Source organism: Anastrepha obliqua, chromosome 2 (genome assembly GCF_027943255.1).
Source record: "Anastrepha obliqua isolate idAnaObli1 chromosome 2, idAnaObli1_1.0, whole genome shotgun sequence".
Taxonomy (NCBI): domain Eukaryota; kingdom Metazoa; phylum Arthropoda; class Insecta; order Diptera; family Tephritidae; genus Anastrepha; species Anastrepha obliqua.
Window position 1 is genome coordinate 106361682 of NC_072893.1, and position 25927 is coordinate 106387608.

The 25927-nt window shown below is 35.7% G+C and overlaps 1 protein-coding gene across 4 annotated transcripts; it reads left to right on the forward strand.

Moving 5' to 3' along the window:
• Positions 1 to 1694: 1694 nt before the first annotated feature.
• Positions 1695 to 24556, forward strand: LOC129239511 (fumarate hydratase, mitochondrial-like). 4 transcript variants are annotated; one of them, XM_054875031.1, is made up of 5 exons: positions 1695 to 2063; positions 22756 to 22887; positions 22959 to 23159; positions 23292 to 24096; positions 24167 to 24556. In XM_054875031.1, the coding sequence occupies exons 1-5, from the start codon at positions 1962 to 1964 to the stop codon at positions 24427 to 24429; spliced, it is 1503 nt and encodes a 500-aa protein (XP_054731006.1). In that variant the 5' UTR covers positions 1695 to 1961; the 3' UTR covers positions 24430 to 24556. The 4 variants fall into 4 exon arrangements, with proteins under 4 accessions (XP_054731006.1, XP_054731008.1, XP_054731007.1 ...); XM_054875033.1 differs by lacking the exon at positions 1695 to 2063 and adding an exon at positions 2582 to 2704; XM_054875032.1 differs by lacking the exon at positions 1695 to 2063 and adding an exon at positions 10739 to 10888.
• The last annotated feature ends 1371 nt before the right edge of the window (positions 24557 to 25927 follow it).

Genomic DNA, 25927 nt, shown 5'->3' on the forward strand with positions numbered 1-25927 from the left:
AATACTGCTGTTTCCGTGGCGCCGCAATTTAATGGCGGATTCTTATAGAACTCGACAAAAGAAAACGAAATGAATAAGTAAAATTTTTTGATATCTCGCTTAATTTTCAAGTAATTTAATGTTAAAGTTCTCTAATTTAGCGCAAAGTTGGTGTTGCCATACACCTGAAATAAAAACAAAGTTCGTATGCAGAGATGTTCAGTAGAAGGTTCATTGTAAAACTGCAGTATTTTTTGCTCTAATTTTAAGTTGAGAAATAATTTTGAAAATAAAAACATACAACTCATTCAAACTTAAAAACAATGATATTAAGCCTATCTCAAAAAATAATAAAGTAATTAAAATTAAATTAATTAACACAGTATTTTTGCGTAGAATTCCTTTTCGCGTGGGCGGCCTTCGGCCGCGCTTCAAAAAAATAACCCTCATCAGTCCAACTCCGGCTACGCAATCCACAGTATTTTTGCGTAGAACTTCTTTCCGTGTTAAAACCATTGAACCCAAAATTAAAACATCATATGCGTGTATGTAGTAAGGAGGCACAATAACCCCCATCCCCAACATTAACACTAAACTTAAATACTTAATTTTTGTTTCATTTGCAGGCATCCGGCAACACCATACTGTTGTCATTCCAATCTTCTTCTTATTCGCGTTTAAAATTGGGGCTCCAACTCCATGCAGTATCCCCTCACTTGTTTTGAGAGAAATATTACGAATTTTCCAATGAAATTCACAGGAGATGTTCATTTCGTGCTTATTTTGCTAAAACTAGCACCAACACTATTCTGTTAATAATAGTTTTTAAGTTATTTGTTGATAAAATTTGCCTTTTACCTTCACCAAATTTGGATAGAATAAGTGCATTTATCACATTTATTTTAGAAAATATTGAAACTATATTAACATACACACACGTTTTTAACTCTTTTTATTTATTTATACCACAAATTAACCATTCATATTGCATTTTTAAGTTGCTAACTCCAAATATGCCAGCTAAATTTACAATAACTGAAAAGCATGGCTGAATGGAGTGCTGCCAGAAGCAAAAAATAAAAAAAATAATAGAATGCGATTGAAAACGAAGCAACATAGGAACATAATCCACACACTCTTTTCTGTTAGAATATGAGGGAATGGGGGTTTACAACCTCTAAGGTGTATATATTCTTTTTAAAATTTTTTAACTATTCTTTTTTATATATAGATATTTAATATATAAAAAAGAATATATATAATATATTCACAATATAGTGAAAATTTTTTTTTAAAAGAGGCGGGGGACCAAATGGGTATTTTCCCATGTGGCAAATTATAGTGAAGTTCCAAAGGGTATTTTTAGAACTTTTTTATTCAATATCTCGAAAACTAAGCGAGATATCAAAAAATTTTACTCCTTCATTTCGTTTTCTTTTGTCGAGTTCTATAAGAATCCTATTTCATTATATATTTATTACTTTGTGGATTTTTTTCCCGTTCCGAAAGTTATTAACAAAAAGCACTTTTATAATATTGCTCTTCCCTACACTAAATAAACTTTTTTGTTCAATTTCTCATTCTACTCCGCAAAGTACAAAATTATCGTCATTTAGTTTGAAAAATATGTTTGTCGATCATGGGACACTATATCAAAATAAAATATAATCGACAAAAGTCTATTCTACTGCCAGTCAACATTCGAAAATTGCGTTTTTCTTATGTTTCAAAAGATTTCTGAGAAGCGGTGTAGAAGTTTTTTAATATCATCAAGCTTCTTGCAACGTTAACCGCAGTACCATTTTAATTTTGTGATTTAATTTGGTTACTTCCTTTTCGTTTTGCGGCTTATCAAAACCTTTGGTCAGCTGTTGGTTCGATAACACAACAAATACTTACCCATCTGCAGGCAATTAGTGGATTGCTGCAGCTGCTGATTTGAAACTAATTACAAAAACTTGTGCATTTTTTGTTCTGGAAAAATGGTGTTTCAAATTGTGCGATGTTCACCTACATTGGCCCGCAATGTGCAGCAACTAAGCCGCCGTCATTGGGCGGTAAAATCACTTATCACGAGAAGCTTGGTAAGTAGTATTTCCATTGCCTGCAACAGTGCGTTTAGTTAAAGTCCTAATATTTTAGTGGCAAGGTGATTATGTAATGATAATTATTCCAAAAACTTGCATCATTTATTGTGAAAAATACTGTGCATGAGCCGACTCATATAATCCTTTCAACGCACTCAAACCGATTCAAATAAAATTTAAACTTAATAATTCATTAGGATTATAACGAGTTGACTACATACTTACATATGTATGTATAACAAATCTTCCTGTGTGGTTAAATTTAGCAAGAAATTATCCATTGACGAATTACGTATACATTTAATATATTTTCCAGGCTTCTCTTGTCACATATGTATGTATATACATTCTTATTACAAGTACTATTTACGTATTTTATAAGTAGATTTACCGGTTTACTCATGAGTCTTGTTTCCTTTGTGCCGACATTGCTAATTGCGGTTGTATTGGAAGAAATGTCATGTTACTGACACATTCCACTACATATTTTTGCACGTACATGTGCGGTGCTCGGTTCAATGCTATGCATTTTCAATTTACTGTGTCCTAATAACAAGTTGTGAATCAGTTGTAAAAAGTGAGGAAAACAGCAAGGAACTCTTTAGTGAAACTTTGTTAAACCTTATACTTAAAAAATGGTAAGCAAATTAAGCTAAGTTATTTTAAAATTTAATATAACAAGTGAAAAAATAGATGTTAACATAAGGGAGCGTGTCATTATTCTGTATTACAAAATTCTGGGTGACAAAATTCTGTAAATTGCAAAAAAATTCTGCTTTTTAAAATTCTGCTTTTTTTTAATTCTGCTTTTTAAAATTCTGCTTTCTAAAATTCTGCTTTTTCAAAATTCTGCATGTTTAATGCGAAAAATTCTGCTTTATTCAAGTTTTGTGATTTTTGTCATACAAGAAGAGAGTCAAAGTTCTCATCTCCAGGTAATATGTATTTGATTGCAAACATATGTACATACCAATGTATAACTGTTATCAACTATAATTAATGTAGGTATGTAACGGGTGATCAATCATGAGGTGCTTTTTTCAATAGTTAAAAAAAAAAAACAAAAATGTAAATTATGTTCAAAACCTTTATTTATCATTTGAAAGGACATTCTTTGACATTTACTTTTTGAATATGACTTCATTCAAATGTTGGTCGCAACTACGCTTAAGGTGGTCCATTCTGAAGGTCCAATTTTCAATCACTCGTTCGAGCATTTCGACTGGTATGTCGTGAATAACACGCGTAATGTTGGCTTCCAGAGCTTCAATCGTAGCTGGTTTATCAGCATAGACCTTGGACTTCACGAATCCCCAAAGAAAAAAGTCCAAAGGTGTGATATCACAAGATCTTGGTGGCCAACTCACAGGTCCTAAACGTGAAATCAGCTGCTCTCCGAAATGACTTCTCAATAAAGTCATTGTTTCACGAGCTGTATGGCAAGTGGCTCCGTCTTGTTGAAACCAAATGTCGTAGAGATCATTAGATTCAATTTCAGGTGGCAAAAAGTCCGATATCATGGTACGGTAGCGAGCACCATTCACAGTTACGTTGCGGCCATCATCATTTTTGAAAAAATATGGACCGATGATTCCACCAGCCCATAAACCACACCAGACCGTTGTTTTCTCTGGGTGTAAAGGTAGCTCTTGAACTTGTTCTGGTTGCTCTTCATCCCAAATACGGCAATTTTGCTATTGACGTAACCATTGAGCCAGAAATGCGCCTCATCGCTGAACAAAATTTTGCTCGAAAACAGTGGATCTTCTTCAATCTTTTCAAGAGCCCAATCAGCAAAGTTCTTGTACGAGCTGTATTTTGTATGCTTTTAAATGAAGATCCTTCCGTAAAATTGACCAAGTTGTTCCATACGACAGTCCAAGTTGCTGAGAACGATGCCGAATCAATTCATCGCGGTTTTCTCGTACACTCTCTGCTACTGCCGCTATATTCTCAATGCTTCTTGCTGGACGTGGTCTATTCGGTTGATAATTATCCACCAATGAATATTCGGATTCAAATTTGTTGATGGTATGTCGAATAGTGTTTAAGGCAGGCCGATTATGTTGACCATAATGCGGTCTAAGCGCACGAAAAACATTTGTCACAGAACGCTGATTTTCATAATACAGTTGAACAATTTGTAGACGTTGTTGCGGTGTGAGTCTTTCCATGATGAAATGCCAAACGCTGTTCAACAAATCCACGATGAAAGTTTGCCACAACTCGCGCGCGATCTGTAAAAAAAACGCAAATGAAAAAAACTCCTCTTAATTGATCACCCGTTACATATGTACGAGGGGATTCTGCTGTTTCCGTGGCGCCGCAATCTTATGGCGGATTCTTATAGAACTCGACAAAAGAAAACGAAATGAAAGAGTAAAATTTTTTGATATCTCGTTTAGTTTTCGAGATATTGAATAAAAAAAAACTGGAAGGCCTCAATGGTTTTAACACGGAAAGGAGTTCTACGCAAAAATACGGTGGATTGCGTAGCCGGAGTCGGACTGATGAGGGTTATTTTTTTGAAGCGCGGCCGAAGACCGCCCTGTTAACAACAACAACAACAACCGCCCACGCGAAAAGGAGTTCTACGCAAAAATACGGTGGATTGCGTAGCCGGAGTCGGACTGATGAGGGTTATTTTTTTGAAGCGTGGATTCTATCGAAACTGAAGAAAAAATTATTATTATTATTATTATTTTTTTTTATTTAATATCTCGAATAATAATAAAAAATAATAATAATATATTAATAAATTAAATAATTACATTACCTCTTTAACATTGTTAACATTATATTTTAATACAGAATTTTGTAATACAGAATTTTGAAAGCAGAATTTTAGAAAGCAGAATTTTAAAAAAGCAGAATTTTAAAAAGCAGACTTTTAAAAAGCAGACTTTTAAAAAGCAGAAATTTGTTTTTGAATTTTGTACATACAGAATTTCGACACCAACCCGTAACATAATGTAGAGAATGTTCTCCCATTCTTGGGCAGTATATGGATTTGTATATAGTATATGGATGTATATATTTATTCTGCCATATATTTACGTACATACAGGTTATGTATGTATGTATAATAGTAATGAAACAAGTAAATTAAAAATTACAAACCTTACAATTCTGCCAACCTTTGGTATCTTCCAGGGTAGCATAGTATATTAGATCCGCTATGTTTTTATTTTATTCGTTAATGATATACGTTTTTGCTTCTCATCAGTTAACTTTCTAATGTATGCCGGTGATTTAAAAATTTACTCGATGATTAGAAATGTAAACGACGGACTTTATGGCGCACATAAAGAAATGCCACCAAATAACTCGTTTCGGACTTCATATTGTATTTCGTCTACATTTTTAGATGCTGTCAGTGAGTTTAAAGCTCTAAGAGTACGAGTATATATTAAAAATTTAGTTCTGCAAAGCACATTAAGGGGTTGCATACGTCCAGCAGCGTCAAAAAAAGAAAAACTGTTTTTAGAAGGGATAACAATAGAAATAAATATAAAACAATTTTATACATTGTTTATTAATACTTAAACTTTATAAAAAACTGCACTTTAATTTTTCTTTACAAAAATTAAAAAAAAAAAAAATAAATAATTGGCGCGTACATTTCTGTTAGGTGTTTGGCCGAGCTCCTCCTCCTATTTGTGGTGTGCGCCTTCCACAAATGGAGGGACCTACAGTTTCAAGCCGACTCCGAACGGCAGATATTTTTATGAGGAGCTTTTTCATGGCATAAATACACTCGGAGGTTTGCCATTGCCTGCCGAGGGGCGACCGCTATTAGAAAAATGTTTTTATTCATTTTGCTTTCACCGAGATTCGAACCAACGACCTCTCTGTGAATTCCGAATGGTAATCACGCACCAACCCATTCGGCTACGGCGGCCGCCCTTTACAAAAATTAGTATACAAAAAATTACGTGACCCAAAGTACAATGAAAAAAGTGGCTCCACGGTCTGCATAATTTTTCCTTGAAATGTTGATGGATCTGTAAAAAGTACAAAAATCTCTTGTAAAATAAAGTTGTAGTTATAGTCTGTCGATCCGGATTTTTGAATTTCGAAAAATTTTGCAATTTACGGCATTTTAAAACTAAGTATGCGTTTTACGTCATAAAAGTCACACTTTAATTATGTTTATAAAAGTTTTCGATAAAAATATCAAAAATCAAATCTATAGAGAAAACACTTTCGACTATTTACAAAAAAAAAACCGCATCAAAAATATAAAAAAATATGAGTTATTATGCAGACCGTGCCGGAAAAAGTAGTTTCGAGAAAAACGAGTTTAAAGTTTGAGGTACAGGAGCGCGCGGTCCGCTCTCTACCTAGTTAATGGGCTGTAGAAGCTATAATATTGGGAATTCCCACATGAAAATTTCACAGTATGTTTTTAAGATACTATACTTTCGAAATATCGATAAAAAATCGATTTTTGAAAATTTTGGACGTATGCCACCACTTAACTATGATATTTCTAAGTCTTTTGCAATGTTCGCTTTCATACGACGAAATAACTCTTCCTTCTCAGATCTACTCTGAAGTTATTGTATTCGAATTATGTTTCAATTAAAAGCATTTCTATGTAACAGTTTTGTCTAGTCTACCATTCGGAATTCAGAGAACGTAGGTTCAAATCTTGGTGAAATGCCAAAATTAAGAAAGAGTTTTTTCTAATAACGGTCGCCCCTCGGTAGACAATGGCAAACCTCCGAGTGTATTTTTGCCATGAAAAAGTTCCTCATTAAAATATGTATAAAAAAATATCTGCCGTTCGGAGTCGACTTGAAACTGTAGGTCCCTCCATTTGTGGAACAAATATATATGTATATATGTAATAGTATTGCTATTCTTCTACCGTCGTGCCTTAATCTCGGGCCTATTTTTGGGAATTAATTACAAAGCAACCACTTGAGATAATGAAATCAGATTTTTTTTATTTAATTTGCACAAGTTTGCACTATTTAAAAATATATTTTTCAAATCGAATTCTTTGGCCCTGTGTCCTTGAACCGTCCTCGAGGTTGCCCTTGTAAAAATGTCCTAGGCGACTTTGTGGCACGCGATCGACCATTTTACTTATCTGAAATCAAAAAATTTTTTTTTTATCATAAAGTGTAGCGTTGGCTATGTTTTCCCAGTGGCGATTTTAAATATTTTGAAATTTGTAAAAAATGCGTGATTTAAAAAAAAAAGTTTGAAAATTTCCTCTTTTTTTTACACTTTAGAGGCCCGCAAAATTAAACTAATCAAAAATTGAAAAAAGTGGTCTGGGAAAACATAGCGAGATGTTCACTGAATAACTGGAAAAAAGATGGAATGAATTCGACAAATATTTATAGTAGATGTGTGACCAGAAAGTTGAAAAAAGTCAACTTTCGGGAAAAGGCGTTTAAAGATAAAGAAACGCTCGAAAATGCCACGCGCATGCATGTATTCTCCCCGAAATGCTCATGAAGGAACATGTTTTTCATAAAACCCTCTTTATAGCATACTCTTAACATTAGTAGCTTTTAAAAAATCTAAAAAAAAAAAAATCGATTTTTTCAAACCGTGACGGTAGAAGACCCCCTTAACTTCTCTTTTTCAATTTTTACTTAAATGCAATTGAAATACTATATTACTTAATTTTACTTGTAACTAGTCGCTAAGAACTCTAACTTGTCTTTTAGAATTCGTAAATTCATAGACAAATTTGAAATAAATATTTACCATAAATGTATACATTTGCACTCAATATATTTACTATTTGTTTATAAGGAATGAACATACTCTTATTTGAATTAAATAATTTACTCAAAACTCAATGTGTAATTAGTAAATATTTACATATGTTTTTTATGTATATACCTTCTACTCAAATATGAACGAGACGTTATCAATAAAACGGTCCGCGGATGACATATGGCAAAAATAAATTTTTCGTTTTTTGGTAGGACTGTTATAAGCTTTCATGGCAAATTTCAGCGTGATATGTCACATAGTTTGTTTTCTGTGCTACTGTAAACAAGTCAAGCTCGAGTGTGTTCTTCGAATTCTCTTTTATGACTTCAATTGTCTCAAAATGTTTTCCACGGAGCGGCAACTTGAGCTTGGGAAACAGGAAAAAGTCACATGGAGCCATATCAGGCGAATACGGTGCTTGAGGAACGATATTAACATTATTTTTGTTCAAATAATCGCGAACAAGACGTGATGTGTAAGCTGGTGCATTATCGTGATGCAAGAACCATGACTTGTTGTTCCACAATTCCTTCCTTTTAGGACGAATGTTCTCGCGCAAACGCTTTAAAACGTCTAAATAATATTCAGCGTTAACCGATCGGCCTTGCGGAAGGAACTCCGAGTGCACCACACCTTCGTAATCGAAAAAAACAGTCAGCATAACCTTAATTTTTGAGCGACTTTGGCGTGGTTTTTTGGGTTGATGTGCGGCCCTCTTTGAACGATTTGTACCACTGGAAAGTACGTGCACGCGATAGAGCAGAGCCCCCATAGGTTGTCTGCAACATTTTTAAGGCGTCTGAAGCCGAAATTTTGTTGGAATAACAAAATTTCAAACAAATTCTTTGTTCAACTTGAATTTCCATCGTTAAATTCGAAGAACACACTCGAGCTTGACTTGTTTACAGTAGCACAGAAAACAAACTATGTGACATATCACGCTGAAATTTGCCATGTAAGCTTATAACAGTCCTACCAAAAAACAAAAAATTTATTTTTGCCATATGTCATCCGCGGACCGTTTTATTGATAACGTCTCGTTCATATTTGAGTAGAAGGTATACATTTACTAAAATCAATAACCAAGAGCAAGAATGAAATAAACGGAAAATAGGGCAGCGGGTTGTGGACTTAACACTTTACTACTAATTTACATGTGATAGTAATTTATAGTACACTAGTAGGCCCGTTAAGTCTTTTATCTGATTAACTGTTGTCGGATATTTGATGCATTTGAAATACATAGAGTACATAAGCACCGCAAATGCATTGTAGTTATGTTTTTGAAGTTTCGTTTTTGATATCGAACAAAAGACTGCGGTTGCGAAGGTTCCTGGAAACGAACAAAGTGTTACGAAATCCATTCCCATGGCAGCCGGTTCTACGTACCGGAATGACTTTGACTGCAGCTCCAGTAAACTAGCCCTGTCTAGTGCCCTGAACCTCGCATATTGTCACTAGAAAGCGCTGATCTTAACACTTCTTCTCAGGGCTGGCATTGAGCCTAACTCTAGACCCGAAGCTTATTTCTACTGCGTTTGAAACAGACAGCTCCACCCAAACTCTACTTCGGTTAGATATAATCAGTGCAATGGGAGGTGCCATCTTAAGGCCTGCCTTAAGACACATAGGGAGTGGTTGTTGTTGTTTTTCTTGTAGCAGTTTACTAAACCCTCTCAGTGCAACGTAGCTAGCTCGTCTAGCTCAGCTAACGGTAGGCCCAGGAGGGGTGCTAGGTGAGTAGGTTTGATAGGGCATATGAAAAGGTGGTTGGTGTTGTTGCAGCAGTATACTTAACTCTGTCATCTAATGGTAGGCCCAGGAAACTTGCTGTTTCGACAGGTTGGGTCCAGAGCGAGAGGGGTATTAAATTAGTGGAAAGGTGGTTAGTATTGTGCGGAGTGCCTTCATATGCTGGACATATTGTATGTTGTGCATGTCGGGGTCGATTCTGGATAGGTAGCTGTTTAATCTGCTACTGTATCCAGAACGTAATTGTGCCAAAGTTACGCGGACCCCTTGGGGTAGCTGAAGCTCTGCAGCTGCAAAAGACTGCGGTTTCAGAGGAAATGAATATAGTGACACGGAATCCATTCATTTTATTCCAGTCATCAGACGCACTTAGCCTGCACGGCCTCTACTTTGCGTAACGCGGCAAGGCAATCACCTAGCACCATAAACGGAACCTCTACGGCTTTTCGGAGGTCGCCTGAGCAATATCACGCCCTCCTCTCTGCATCTCTTCAATAGTGAATAATTCCTAGATACCGATCTAGGAACAACCCGGATTTACTACATATATTCATTACTACATTCATGAATCGACTGTTACAGGAAATATTTATTCAATTTTATGTACGTTAGGCCGGGTCGATTTGTGGGGAGGCAAAAAAATCGCCCATTGCTCTGTGAAAATCATATTCTAGGGATCAAAATAAGAAACTTTGCCGAAGGAACCTAGAGGTATGGTTCCTCACGAATTCTGATGTCCCCCAATTTGGGTCGAACGTTTTAGTTTCTTTTCTATAACTCACTTAAATTAATTTTTTCTAATGTTCTAATTTCTAAATGTTCTAACTAAATAAATTTCTTAAGAGAAAAAATAGATATTATTAATATATAAATAAATAAAAATAAAGAAAAAACATAGCCATTTAACTGATTTTTTCATGTAAAGGCCAAAAATGGTGATATTTTGAAATTGGGGGACATCAGAATTCGTTTTAGAGGTATGGTTCCTTCGGCAAAGTTTCTTATTTTGATCCCTAGAATACGATTTTAACAGAGCAATGAGAGATTTTTAAATCGACCCGCCCTAATGTACATACATGTGTGCAAAGAAAGCTCAAAGAAACTCTAAACAACAATTACTAGCAATAATTTACAAGTGAAAACAAGTTCACATTGAGTAGATTGTCTCACTTTTAATCGACGCTTACGGATAAAAAATTGTGTGTCTATTTATAATTTTTTTTTCATAAGTTCTCAACGTGACAAATAGCAGCGATCAACAAAATTCATAACATTCATTCTTAAATAACAATACTATGGAGGATACTGAAGACTGCGACTGCCCTGATGAAGTGAGTTTTTACATACATACATATCTGTATAGCCATTATAAACATAAGGCATTTTCCATATCTATTGAAGGATGTGCATACATAGATAGAAGTACACTGTGCAATCTGTAACATAGTCACTGGTTCACGTTGTCAATTTCTTGAAATGGTGATGGTCATGATTCAATTATTAAAGGTTTGCTCACTAGTGACATTCGATTTTTGACACTCCCTTACAAAAGGTTGTATTTAAGAAGGTGCATAAAAAGGAAAAAATTAAATCCTTTTTGGGAAAAATGGTAGCAAAATAGTATTTTGTTACTTAAATGGAAACAAACTGCGAACGGTTTAAAAAATAAATTTTAATTAATATTTGAATGTAAATAATGGTATAGATAGAAGTGGGTAGCGGAAATTGTCAAGTCTAATATTAAAACAAGAATTTATTTCACATAATCCAAGATTTTATTTTGTGAATTAATTTTTAAATTTAAAACCAATCGCGAAGTTTCGCCAATATGAAACTATTTTGTTAAAAATAAATAAATAATAGCGCGCGTTCCACAATTGGAAGGCCCTAGAGTTTTAAGCCGATTCCGGTAGATGGTTTTTTATGAGAAGCTCTTTCATACTGGTACTGTGCTTTTCTAAGCCTCCTCTGGACACTTCATCCATCCATAGAGGGTGGGCTCATTGGAAACAAGTTCTGCCAACTTTTTTATAATGAGGTCTGCAATGTAATCGATTGCGTCGGGACTATTCAATAATTCTCCCTGCTGTAACTCTTTAGCAAACGCTAGCTGCAAAACATGAGTTCCGTTTAAATCACCACATCATAAGAAATAAAGCTTTGTAAATTCTCCATCTCCATCTCGGATTGCGTCAAATACTCTATCATGTCTTGACTTAAGCGGTATGTATTCCATGTCATACTGCCATAGTCCTGAACATACCGATGAAAACTCTTGAGCGAGTTGTTGCTCGTAAGCAGTCCATTTTGAAAATGAAATGTTTTTTCTACAAATTTTACTTTTCTTCCGCTTTTAGTCAAAATTTCTAGAGCTAGCAACCCAGTGTCTTGCTAAGGGAGCCGATTTGCTGCAGCACAAAACGTCCAGCATTAAAGTAGGGGTCGTCCAAAGCAGTCCGCTGACTACAATTTCTATCGACTCCACCACAGTGGAGGGAATTTCACCAGACAAATGCCTTCAAATCAGGCTCTTTAAAAAAAAAAAAAAGCAAGACGACTAGTGCTTGTTCAATCTTTCGTTGACATTTAGCTTTCAGAATAATTTTCAAAGATAGCTTTTTATTTAAATATTTAATTAAGTATTGTATGAACTTACATTGTAGTACTGGCCTAATGCCCGAATACTAAGAAAATATATAAAATATGCAATTATTTGCGAGATCGATCTTGTACGCTATTCGTTGTTTGTCGCGGGCCAATCGAATTAGAAAAAACTATTTATTCTCGGAAGTCACGGTAGTCACACTTAGCATGATGCAAAGAATAATGAGATGGCGCCCATCGTGGTCCCGTTACTTTGCGCTCAGCGAATTTGACAACTAGTTACGTGATTTTAGCTCCAGTATGGCCAGATTACCATTTTCGTAACTTGATTTAGCATTTTTTTTTTTGTTATTTTTATTATTTTTTGTCTCGGAGTTTTAGTTCATTCCACATGACATTTTTCTAGCCTATTCTAATTAAAAGTAATGTTTATAATTTTGTAAAATATACATTTTTTAATAATGATTTAAATAATTCACTCAGTTTTATTTAGCTTTACTTTTTTTAACATCTGGTGGCATTGCCCGCCATTGCAGGTGTTGTTGGTGTTCTTCTGCTTTCGGCAGTCAAATCTCTCTCTCGCTACTCCAGAGTTGCCTAGCTTTGGATATAAAAACGCACTAAATGCCCATTTAAAGAAAATAAAACACCAATTTTTTATTGAACTACTTAAAGAACTTTGTATGCGTGACAAATTTTCTGTAGAATGTGCGTTTTTTTTAAATAAATGTGTTATGCTTATGTGCAATTTAATTTATGAGTTTTTTTTGTTAAGCGAGACTCTTTTATTAAGGGAACGACTTTTTTGGTATATTTGAAGTTATGTAACTAGATAAGGTACTCTTTTTGTAAAAATGTCAGTATGGTTTCTTTAGTATTTTCTGGTATTTTGTTGCTTATTTTTACTATGAATACACCTCTTGATGCTCTATGTCTCACTAAGGATTGATGACCGGAAGAAACGATTACACCTCTATGGTTTTAATTCGCATTCAATAAATTCAAAGGCTTTTTAAAATGTGTAAAAAGGTTTTCAATCTTAAGAAGAGTTGAGAGAGGGGCATTTAATATTTTTGCATAGTCTTAAATGGAGCCAAAAATTAAATTTGCACTTTCAAATTATCAAATTTTATAGGAGTAAAAAAATTTTCATTAGCACTAAAATCTTCTCAGAGTGGCCTTTTTTAAACTTCTTTTGTATAATAATACAGTTTTTTTTAACCTAAAGTTTCGGTAGCCTTAAATTAAAAACAAAAAGAAACAAACACCAAACTTAAAAATTGTCGCATTTTCGGTATAAAAAAGCATTAAATTTACTGCGAAGAGCAAATGGTTGGCAATACTGCACAACTCAGCAAACGTGACGTCACGTACGCTCTGATGGGCGCAATCTTGTTTCTATCATTCTTGACACTTAGTTCATTCATCTATGAGATCTTATATTTACTCATAAAAGTTGTAGCTCTGTCTTGATTTCTTGCACGTTGAGTAGTAGAATTAGTGGTACGTAGTAGTGGCAGAGTTTAACACATGGGCTTAAAAGTCGCGGGCCTAACAAAGAAAGCAAGTTTTTTTTTGTTCAAAATTAGCTTTACTCATCAACGTAATTTCCATCAACAATAACGCAATCCATACAGCACCGCTCTATACCACTTTTGTAGAATGATTTATCTTTTGCCTCAAAATAGGCCTCAGTTTCAGCGATAACTCTTCATTCAAGCGAAATTACTTATAGCCGAGCATATTTTTTAGGTCTGCCAGTAGTCGCTGGGAGCCAAATCTGGCAAATATGGTGAATGTAGAATTGACTTGTGACCCCGTGCTTTGTCTTGAAAGTAAGCAAACGCGGCACCCACTTTGAACAGAGCTTTCTCATAGTCAAACGCTCATGCAGTATAAAGCCAAAACGTTCTTTTGATATTTTTACGATGTCATATAACTTACGCAACTTCACTTTTTGATCGTTCAAAACGATTTTGTAGATTTTTTTTTGATGTTTTCTGATGTTAGCCCCTCATTTGGACGTCCACTGCGTTGTGCATCATTGGTGTCTCTACGACAACGTTTGACGTCAACAAACATTGTTTTATTGTTGTTTGTGATGGAACGGAGTCCCCATAACACTGTTGAAGCTATTGCTTCACTTGAACGGTATTTTTTCGCATCAAGAAGCAATGTAAAATTAAAACACAATTTTTTTTTTTGGTCCATTGTTTTGAAAGTAACAAAAGTAGCGTCGCTCTTAGCACAATAACTCACGAACTAATGATTAGTATATTATAGAATTCTAACAACTATCGTTTTAAGGTTAGTACTAACTGAAAAACAGGTGAATGCTAGTACCATGAAATTAACCAATAAAACTAGTACCATCTATGTGTTAATTCCGGGACTTTTCAGCTCATGTGCTAAGTAGCCCTACTTGAGATCACACTGATTCCGCAAAAACCAACCTTTAATTATGAGGGTCATATTAGCAGCATAAAAATATTAGACAGTATACAAAAATCCATGTAAATTTGTTTAAAGATGTTGCAGGAATGGTAGAGTTTTGCCGATTCGGTCTGCTAACAAAGTATGCCTCGACTGGCGTGAGTACCTTTTTCTCAAATTTTCCTAATTGGGCAGAAACTCTTAGAAGTTACATGAGAGTTTTAGGTCGTCTTTGACATAGAGACTACACTATCATTTTTGAATGCAGTCGCGGCTCACATAGCAGAAAAAAATTAGAAATGCATATCTGTGGTCTTTTGTCCAAACAATTTATTACACCTTAGTAGTTTTTTTTTTTTTGTTTTTTTTTAGATCAATAAATTTAGATCTTATATTTCATATATTTTTATTTCAAGTTTTATAAGTATAGAGGGATTAATAATTTTCAACTGTGACTAAATATGTAAATGTTTGCATATTGGATTAAATTGCAGCAATTTCGTTTTAGTTCAATAAATGTAAATATCTGATAGCTTCTTTATTTCAGTTCCATCGAGATGGATTATAAAATTCATCTGTGACTAAATAAAAGTTTGAATATTGCATTAATCCTACGTTGGGCACCTCTTTAAAAACCTTCGGTTTGGCACCTGGGACTGGCCTTTATTCGACCTGTTTGAGGATCCTTTTTAAAAGGTTACATCCATAAACTGGTAGAAAATTGAATTTTGGAAAGCTACCTGTAAGTTGAAACCGTTAGCTATAATAGAAATATGTTAAATTCACGTCTTAAGTCTATGAAAAAGTTTGGCCAGACCCGGGTGCCCAATGGAGGGTTAAATACCAACAATTTACTGATTCTCAGGTAAAACGTGCTATGCCGATTTAAGTTGTTTTGTTAAAAGTCGTTTTAAGTTGTTTGTATAGAGATATGTATATGTACATACATACATGAATTTTGTTTCGCTTTATTTTACTACACACATATAAAGGCTCCTTCAAAAGTGACTCCCAGTAGTGAATAATTCCTAGACGGTATCTTTTTTTATGACAGCTTTGACATTTGTTAAGTAGATAGATAGAATAATGCGTTAAAGCTATTTATTTAACATTTCTATGAAAGTGATCGATATTTAAGGGCTTGCATATATTTATATATAATTTGCGGTTACACCCTTTATTGAGTGATTGGCGGAGCCTCTCCTCATATTTGTGGTGTACTCTTGATGCTGTTTGTGACCGCTATTTGAACAAACTTTTTCTATCATTTGCTGTTTCATGTCCATAGTTTCGAACCCGGGCCCTTTTGAAGCCATTTGGTTATGGCTTCCTTAAGAACAACATATGGCAAAATTCATGATTTTTTGGTGGAAATAATCGCCCGAATGTGCCGGCAGTTCAAAGGTTGGTGCAAAAATTTCAGGAAACTGGTTCTGTAGAGGATAGAAAAAAGAGTGGCATACCAAAAAACTGGAGAATATTGCTGCTGTAGCGCAAAGTGTTGCTCAACAACATTCAACATCGGTATCTCGACGTTCTCAACATATAGGCAGGCATTCATGAATCGACTGTTTGACGGATTTTACCTGTAACGCGCTCATGGTGGACATTTAAATTATGCCATCTTTCACACATAATTGTTGAGTGTCGTATTTTCAATAAAAATAATGAGAACTGAAAGAATCTAAATTTTCCCATGCATTGTTTTAAAACAACATCGAGGCGCGTCTTTTGAAAGATCCTTTATGCATATGTATATATTTCCGCTGTCCCATGATAAGATCTTATTACCGGCGTATATGTATTTATTTTTTCCACTTGCTAATTAGCCTATATACCATATATAAAGTAAATACGCGTTAGTTCATTAGAACAGGTTCTTTTTAATATAAATTGAATTTATTATAAGAGCGACCTGCTACTTTTTAGTGTTTAGTATTCAATTCTATTTACTTGCCTTTATACTTACATACATACGTACATAAATATACGCGGCATAAAGAATCATTCCCCATCATTCTTGATACATAAATATTGTAGATACAGTATGCAAAATTCGTATTAGTACACCCCCTTATAAATAAAAAAAACCACGTATATTTTCAAATTAATTTTAAAACAAATGTTTGAAACCGTTTTATTTTATAGATAATTAACTCAAATAAGGCCAAATAACAAAACCGCTCACAAAGTGTATTGAATTGCAAAAAAAAAATAAGAAAGAAAAAATTAACACTTTTCACAGAAGCGAAATTCGTATTAGTACACATGTATTTTTAATGATTTAAAGAGTAAATAAAAGATAGTTCAGAAAATTAATATTTTGTAGGATACCCTCGTTGCCTTAGAACAGCAGACAATCTCTTCGGCATAGATTCCACCAATTTTTTTGTGAGATTTGGAGAAATATTCTTCCACTCTGATTTGAGGACTTTTTTTTAAATGTTCTCGGTTCCTTATTTGATGATGTTTCAGTTGCTTTTTGAAAATCGACCATAAATTTTCTATGCGATTAATATCCGGGATTTGTGGTGGTGTTTTGAGATAATTTGGACAGTTTTAAAGGATCCATAACCTTGTATCCAACGCCGTGTGCTTAGGATCGTTATCTTGTTGGAATATAAATTTTTTTTTGCAACCCAATTTCTTGGCACTTTTGCGTAGATTCTTTTTTAAAATATCAATATATTGCCTCGCAGTCATAGTTCCATCAATAAAATGCAACTTTCCTACTCCGTTTGCCCCGAAACATCCCCATACCATCAGAGAACCACCACCGTGCTTGAAAGAAGGCTGCAGATTTCGTTTTTGAAGGCTAGTATTACACTCTCTCCAAATTTTTATGCGTCCATCGGAAATTTTTATATTAAATTTACACTCGTACGAAAAAATTACCCTTTTCCAAAACCGCATATTTTTGTTTAAATATTGCCTGGCGAATATAACACGTTTTCTTCTATTGAATGAGCTTACATACGGTTTTCTAACCGCAGTTCTGCTTCTAAATCCCAATTGTTTAACATAATTGCGCACTGTTTGAGGTGTAACTTTGATAGAAAAGTATTTTTCTAGTTCTGCAGCTAGTGAAACTCCACTGACGGTGGGATCTTTCCTGATAAGGCGCTTCAAATAAGTCTTGTGCCTCTGTCCAAGCTTTGCCCTGTTCACATTTCGAAGCTTTTTGTCAATCCTTCCACTTTCTCTATAAATTTTGACTACGTTTTGTATTGTAGACACACTTTTCTGCAATGTTCTCGTAATTTCGCGTAAAGACTTTCCGTTTTTGTTCATATTTATTATTAATCTCCTAGTTTCGTTTGATAATTCACTTACTTTAGGCGACATTGCAAACTAACTCCGCGAACTTCAAAAAATGGCTACTAAAACGCAACTGCCCAAGGTTAAACATTGAATGTTTAACACAATCGTTTCGAAAATAACGGTAAATACCAACAAACTGTTTACAAATTTTACGCATACTAAGTGTACTAATACGAATTTTGCCTGCAGTAGAAATAGCTACACTGCTACTAAAGCTATTTTTTTCAATTCTATGCAAATGTTTCGGAGTTTTTGTTATTATTCTATTTTTTTATGAATTATACAATACCGCACTACGATTGAAATCAATTGCTTTAAAGTAAATTTTGAAAATATACGTGGTATTTTTATTTGTAAGAGGGTGTACTAATACGAACTTTGCATACTGTATGTCATTGGGGTAACTATTATTTGCTGGCTATTGTAGCCGAGTCTAATAGGGCATGATATACGAGTATTGTCGAGTTGCCTGAGGGTCTTGTGCTTGAGTTATACTTTGGGTATGCAGCAACAAAATTACAATTTTTATTAAATGCTGAATACTGCTCTGCAGCCAATGGCAAAGCTCTGAATGCATTTCTGTTTAGGAAAATCACTATCGTTTTTAGGTGCCTTTAAGTAGAAATCAATTAAGATTCACCAACAAATTGGAGGAGAGATTCGGCATACATCTATGAATTTTTCATTCTCCGCGTTATAATTAATCATAATTGAAAAATTGAGAAAACTTGCCTGAAAATGGAACAATATTAGTTTGTGAGAATTTCATTGTTACTATGCCTGGGAGTCATGAATACTTTTCCTTGCTTCAACTTTTTTATACGACTTTGCTACAAACATATATAAATTGACTAATTCTCTTTTAAGATTACAAATACAGTAAAACCTGTTAAGTTGGGTACCCTTATTATTTGCACACTCACACAAATTGGATTTTTTTAAGATTACAAGTACAGTAAAACCTGCTAAGTTGGGTACCCTTATAATTTGGACACTCACACAAATTGGATTGAATGTTCTGTATCGAAACAAATTAGTACTAAATGCCCATTTTCTTATTGCGAAAGCTGTAAACATCTATCTTGGAAGTTGGGCACACTTTTTACGAGTGCGCCGACTGTTTGTTTGATGACAGGAGGTACTTCGCTCAAATTTTAATTAATAGGTATTAAATGCAATGCTTTTTATGTTGGAAAATTTATTTAACTGCTATCGGCTGTGGTCAAATATTCGACCAATAATGATTATCACTGTAAGTATTTAATAGGTTATATCCAATTTCCATTGAACTTTACAATGTTTGTATGGAAGGTGCCACGTCCCCTTTCCATGCGTACCAATTTGCACCAAACGATAGGTATTGGCAATTTGAGTAACTGTATCAAATTGAATCATCTTAGCTTTTGTGGTTCCGGAGAAAACCGATTTGGAAATTTCAATTTATATGGGAGGCACCAAGCCGGTTTTTTCAGTACCTACTATTTTTCACCGTATGTTCGGCATATATAATTTATGTAATCGTGCCAAGTTCAAATTTTCTAACTTAATTGGTTTTAGAGATATATTGATTTTCACATTTTGGTCTATAGGTCTGATGCCCTATATAGGAAGTTATTTCCTTAAAATTGGTGCACGTTTCATTGAAATCGGGCGAACGGTACACTCAAAAAAGGGGTTAAAGGGGTTTTTTTAGTGTGACGTATTTATGTATATCGGTTTGTTTTTTGAAAACTTAAAAAGATAAAAACAGAAATATTGCTAGAATGAATATTTTTTATTATAGTCTGGTAGATAATTTCATGGTATTTATTTTTTCAATATGACATCCGGCATATGACCACCGCGGCTACGAGTTACATGGTCCATTCTACGATCAATTGTGGCCATATGGCGTCAAGAGTGGCTTGAATATTTATTACATTAACTCGATTGCTAAGCGCCTTGTATGGCAAGTTGCGTCGTCTTGTTAGAACCAGAGGTCGTCGATGTTTAGCTGATTAATTTTTGGTCAGCATGGCACGTTAGCACTTGCCATTTATCGTAACGACAGCTCCTTCCGCATTTCGAAGGAAATAAGGATGCCATTAGTGCTCCATGAACTTCGCGAACAGATTTTTTTTTTCAAAGCAAATTTTCGCAGTTTGGAAGAGTTTTTCTGACGTTAAAAGTTTCATGATGCCTTGTCAAATCTTACTGAATAGAAATGTGAACACAGCCATTCTCAGCTGTCAAACTAAGGTTATCGATATCGATAGTTCGCATGTAGCTTAAAAAACACCCTATGCATGTAATGATAATAATACGTTCACATATGCATTGACAATTGACAATCAGCTGTCAATACTGCTTTGAGAGGCTTTTCTTCATAGAAATTATTTTGGTAGAATATTCGGTGTTTTTGGTTTCTTTAATTATTATTAACGATATGAAGAAAATACAAGGAGAAGGAATAGCTAATTTAATTGCGCAATTGGCTGCTAATAATAATAAACAGTTGGAGGAAATCCGTATGCGATGTTTACTGAGGTTGCAAGAAAGTATGGCAGCAATGCGCATGGCATATTCTTTATTACAATTTATAATAAGTAATTTTTCTGTAAAATGAATCCATAATTAATAATATTTAACAAACATTTTATCAGAATTATGTTTACAGACCTATTTTCTTTGCCGGCATCCATTTCATTTAGTTTTTATTTTGATGTTTCTCCTCACATTCGTAATAATAATTATCGATAACACAGAAAATACAGGGTTGTATGTCAAAAAGTATAAGTCGTGTGCACTTCTTTTACAATAACAAAAAACTTTGAAAATGAGGAGAATTCATGCCAAAAAAGAACTCGGACATGGAAATTAATTTTACTTTAAAAGCCAATAAAAATAAAAATTAATATTTTGTGAGAAACCCTTTGGATTTAAGAACAGCTTTTAGTCGTTTCGGCCTTGACTCCACCAAATTTCTGCAAACGGCGGTATCAATTTTAGCCCATTCGTCCTTAAGAGCAGCTTCGAGGTCCTTTTTGTTTGAAATTTTGTGATTTTTGAGTTTATTCTCCAAATGCGCCCATAAATGCTCAATGACGTTTATATCAGGGGACTGTGGTGAAGTTTCGAGCACTTTCGGGCAGTTATATATCAACCACAAGCGAATATCAAACGCCTTATGCTTGGGGTCATTGTCTTGGTAAAAATAAAATTGTTCCTTTATAACCAATTTTTCAGCACTTTGAATTACATTTCTTTTTAAAATTGAAAGATATTGCTTGTGATCCATTATGCCATCAACAAAACAAAGATTTCCGGGTCCGGAGGCGGACATACATCCCCAAACCATCTCTGAACGGCCACCATGTTTAACAGTGGCACGCAGGTTTTTCTCTTTCAGCCCCTCATTTGGCTTCCTCCATACATACGACTGCCCATCTGATCTGAATATGTTGTATTTGCTTTCGTCGCAAAATATCACATATCAATATGGATTGCAGTCAATTTCAAGATGTTCTTTAACTTGTGTTGTAAGTTTTGGAGCACTTAAATGAGGATTTGCTCTGACTTGGTTTACTATCCACCGCTCGTTAGTGTCCGTAAAAAGCTTTGGCCGTCCTGTTTTCACTTTGTTTTCTACAGATTTTGTTTCTTTAAAGCGTTTTATGGTGTCACATACAGTTAATCGCGGTCGATTTACAAGTTTGACGATTTCACGCATGGTTTTTCCATTTTTATGTTGCTCAATAATTATTTTTCGCACTTCCACCGAAGTTTGGCCACGTTGTCAATTTTCTTGACACAATTTACTTCCAAAACTGTCGATCGTTCCTCAATTAATTATATATAATTTAAAAAATGGGATTCCCCCATTTAAACTGTCAGAAATTACGAAGTGATGCCAGATGTCCGAGTTCTTTTTTGGCGTGAATTCTCCTCATTTTGAAAGTTTTTTGTTATTGTAAAAGAAGTGCACACGACTTATCTTATGTTTTTGTTATTTCTTAAATTATATAAATAAAGCATTTAGAAATCGAAAAATATTGTTTCAAATTGCCTTTATTTTAGCAGTGTTTTTTATACAAAGTTTTAACTAAGGTTTGTCCGAGTTCTTTATTGAGCCGCTGTATGTATTTAAAATTAGACACACGTAGATCTGAAAGTTGTGCAACTCAAATTGTTCGGAATTATTAAAGTGATGAAAAAATCACAGTGAAAGAATTATACAACTCAGGTGATAGTGAAGACAAGTACATTAAACTAGTAATCTGCATACTGCCAACGAAGCTTCGTCAATTTTGTATTAAATTCAGTCACCTTTTTGACACCTTGGACTCTCGCATGAGTTGGACTGAATACTCTATACCGCCAGTGTACCACTTAGTCGCGTTTTACTGTAATATTTTGCGTGTTTATGCACACAATATTTGCTTCAGTCAAGCCTCTAAAGCTATCAGACAATAAATAAAAATTGCAATAAAAGCTTTTGATAAGAAGATAGTTGCGTTCACAATTTCTACGCTCTCGTACCCACAGTATGATAACACATTTTGCTCAAGCCGCGGAACCAAATCTTTTTTTAGCTTATCTACACTTCTCAGTCTGCTACATAAAAAGACCACCAAACTGAATCGACGTGTTAATCAACTTCAGTATATGAACGACTGAGTTGTAAAGCAGTACATTTTTATAATGGTACGGACAAAGGCTGTGAATTCACATAAGCCTGCTTTTTTAGTATTCATATGCATACTCGTATATAAATATTTACATATGTACATACATAGGTGGTAAATAACTTAAGTTTGCATTTTTGATTTATACATTTTCTGTTTTTTGTTTTTATTTGCAGGCATCCGAATCTTATCGCACAGAGTCAGACACATTTGGCGAACTGAAAGTTCCCGCTGACAAGTATTATGGCGCCCAGACTATGCGCTCCAAGATAAATTTTCCCATAGGTGGATCGACCGAGCGCATGCCGGTAAGCTCCTACAGTTTTGATTACTGTTAAAAGTTTTTTAGCTTTAAATATTTTCATTTGGATTCTTTCAGCAACCGGTTATTCAAGCCATGGGAATTTTGAAAAAAGCCGCCGCTGAGGTGAATAAGGAGTTTGGCTTAGACGCCAAACTAAGTGATGCCATTTCGAAAGCTGCTGACGACGTTATATCTGGCAAATTGTATGAGGATCATTTTCCCTTGGTGATTTGGCAGACCGGTTCAGGCACACAAAGCAACATGAACGTGAATGAGGTGAGCGATGATATCGATTAAGCTCCGAAGCTACCGGTTGATTGATTGGCATTACTTACCTATGAGTACATTTCCGTTGCTGACATAACGAGTGTGATATTCGCATACATTTCTTACTTTTTCACTTTTTAGGTGATCAGCAACCGTGCCATTGAATTGTTGGGTGGTGAATTGGGCTCAAAGACTCCAGTTCATCCGAATGATCACGTGAACAAGTCGCAGAGTTCGAACGATACCTTCCCCACAGCTATTCACATTTCGGTCGCTCTAGAACTGAACAATAATCTGAAGCCGGCAATACAATTCTTGCACGATGCTCTTAAAGCTAAATCGGATGAATTCAAGGATATCATTAAAATTGGACGCACCCACACTATGGACGCAGTACCGCTGACTTTGGGTCAAGAGTTCAGTGCCTATGCTCAACAAATGGCATATGCGCTCGATCGCATCGATGCTGTTTTGCCGCGTGTTTATGAGTTGGCATTGGGCGGTACTGCTGTTGGTACTGGCCTGAACACGCGTATTGGTTTTGCGGAGAAATGTGCAGCGCGTATTGCTGAACTTACCAAACTCCCCTTCGTATCAGCTCCCAATAAGTTTGAAGCGTTAGCAGCGCGCGATTCTATGGTGGAGGTGCATGGTGTTTTGAATACGATCGCCGTTAGTCTTATGAAGATTGGCAATGATATTCGTTTTCTTGGCTCGGGTCCACGTTGCGGGTTGGGTGAGTTGATGCTGCCAGAGAACGAGCCGGGCAGTTCGATTATGCCTGGCAAGGTAAATCCAACGCAGTGCGAATCGCTCACCATGTTGTCGGCACAAGTGATGGGCAATCATGTAGCGGTCACAATAGGCGGTTCCAATGGACATTTCGAGTTGAACGTTTTCATGCCGCTGATTGTCTCGAATGTTTTGCGTTCCATACGCTTGCTATGTTAGTTCAACAAAGTATTTATTTGTAAGTAGATACTAATTTTCTTTTTTTCTTGTATTTATCTCAAAAGCTGATGGTTCCCGAACATTTACCTGCAATTGCGTTAATGGTATACAGGCAAACCGTGAACGTATTGGAAAAATCATGGCTGAATCATTGATGTTGGTCACCGCATTAAATCCACACATCGGCTACGACAAAGCTGCCAAAATTGCCAAGACTGCACATAAGAATGGCACCACATTAAAAGAGGAGGCCATCAAATTAGGCTACCTCACTGCCGAACAATTTGAGCAATGGGTTAAACCAGCAGAAATGTTGGGTCCAAAGTAAATCCATTGATATTAAATTGATAATTGTTTGTCTACTTAAATTAAAATCGATCAACGCTGTGAAAAGAAAAAACTCATGAACACATTGCAAAACCAGTTGGGAAATAATAAACATCTTCTCGAGTTTACTGGCGATTTTTACAATGGCGGAGTATAGTACATATTTTTTTTATTTTAGGGTGCTACCGTAGGAATCATCACTGCAGAGGTTTGTGAGCCTAAGCCACCTCTCAGACGAGTCAAGAGTCAAAGGAAACTCTTCGACCGTTCCCACGACAGTCGGTTCTACATAATCGGAAGGACCCGGATTTACCAAGGACCCGACCAAGGCGGCCGCCGTAGCCGAATGGGTTGGTGCGTGACTACCATTCGGAATTCACAGAGAGAACGTAGATTCGAATCTCGGTGAAACACCAAAATTAAGAAAAACATTTTTCTAATCGCTGTCGCTGTTGTAGGCAATGGCAAACCTCCGAGTGTATTTCTGCCATGAAAAAGCTCCTCATAAAAAAAAAATTTTTTGCCGTTCGGAATCGGGTTAAAACTGTAGGTCTCTCCATTTGTGGAACAACATCAAGACGCACATCACAAATAGGAGAAGGGGCTCGGCCAAACACCCAAAAAGGGTGTACGCGCCAATTATATATATATAAGGTCTGTAATATGTATGGGAAATATTTATACTAATACAATAACAATATCTCTTCGACTACACCGACAAGATCCAGTACCAAATCCAACTGCAAGTACTGGACCGGACAGTATATATCTCTTTCGCGGACAAACCACAAACGCCATTAAATTTGTGTATAAACATAGGGATAGGACGGCATTCCCCGTCATTAATTATTGCATCAAAATTTAGCACAAACATGGGACAAAACGTTAAAAGTCACAAAGACGGGTATTCCCGGTCTGCCCTATGTCATCAAGTTTTCATTATGAATGGGACAAGCACGGCTATATCCGCAAAACGCATCCCGTGGCTGTACTGATTGCAGTTGTTGTTGTTGTTGTTGTTGTAGCAGTACCTTTGCCCTGTCCGTGTAGCGTAATCACCGGTCGTCTTCGTCTAGCTCATCTAACGGTAGGCCCAGGAAACTAGTTGTTTCGACGGGTTGGGTCCAGAGGAAGAGGGGTGTTAGACAAGTGGGTTTAATGGGGCATGTCAAAAGGTGGTTAGTGTCGTGCGGGGTGCCTTCACATGCTGGACATATGTTTAGTATGTCGGGGTCGATTCTGGATAAGTATGAGTTTAACCTGCTACAATATGCAGAACGTAATTGTGCCAAGGTTACGCCGGACTTTCGGGGAAGCCGGAGCCCTTCGTCTGCGATTGGTGGTGATTGGACTCCGATAACGGCATTCGGGGGGTCGGGAGCCTAAGAAGGTGGTGAGAGTCTCCCGATGAATGTCGTTTATGGCCTGCCTGTGCACTGTTCAATCCAGTAGCTGTCTGTTGGTTTTGTCTGAGATCTCGTCCGCGTAGTTGAAGAGAC

Excerpts from the sequence above, each read along its gene's own strand:
- LOC129239511 (XM_054875031.1), top strand. The coding sequence starts at position 1,962 with ATGGTGTTTCAAATTGTGCGATGTTCACCTACATTGGCCCGCAATGTG. Across the intron at positions 22,888-22,958 it reads GATCGACCGAGCGCATGCCG|CAACCGGTTATTCAAGCCAT; the intron begins GTAAGCTCCTAC and ends GGATTCTTTCAG. Across the intron at positions 24,097-24,166 it reads GCGTTCCATACGCTTGCTAT|CTGATGGTTCCCGAACATTT; the intron begins GTTAGTTCAACA and ends TTATCTCAAAAG.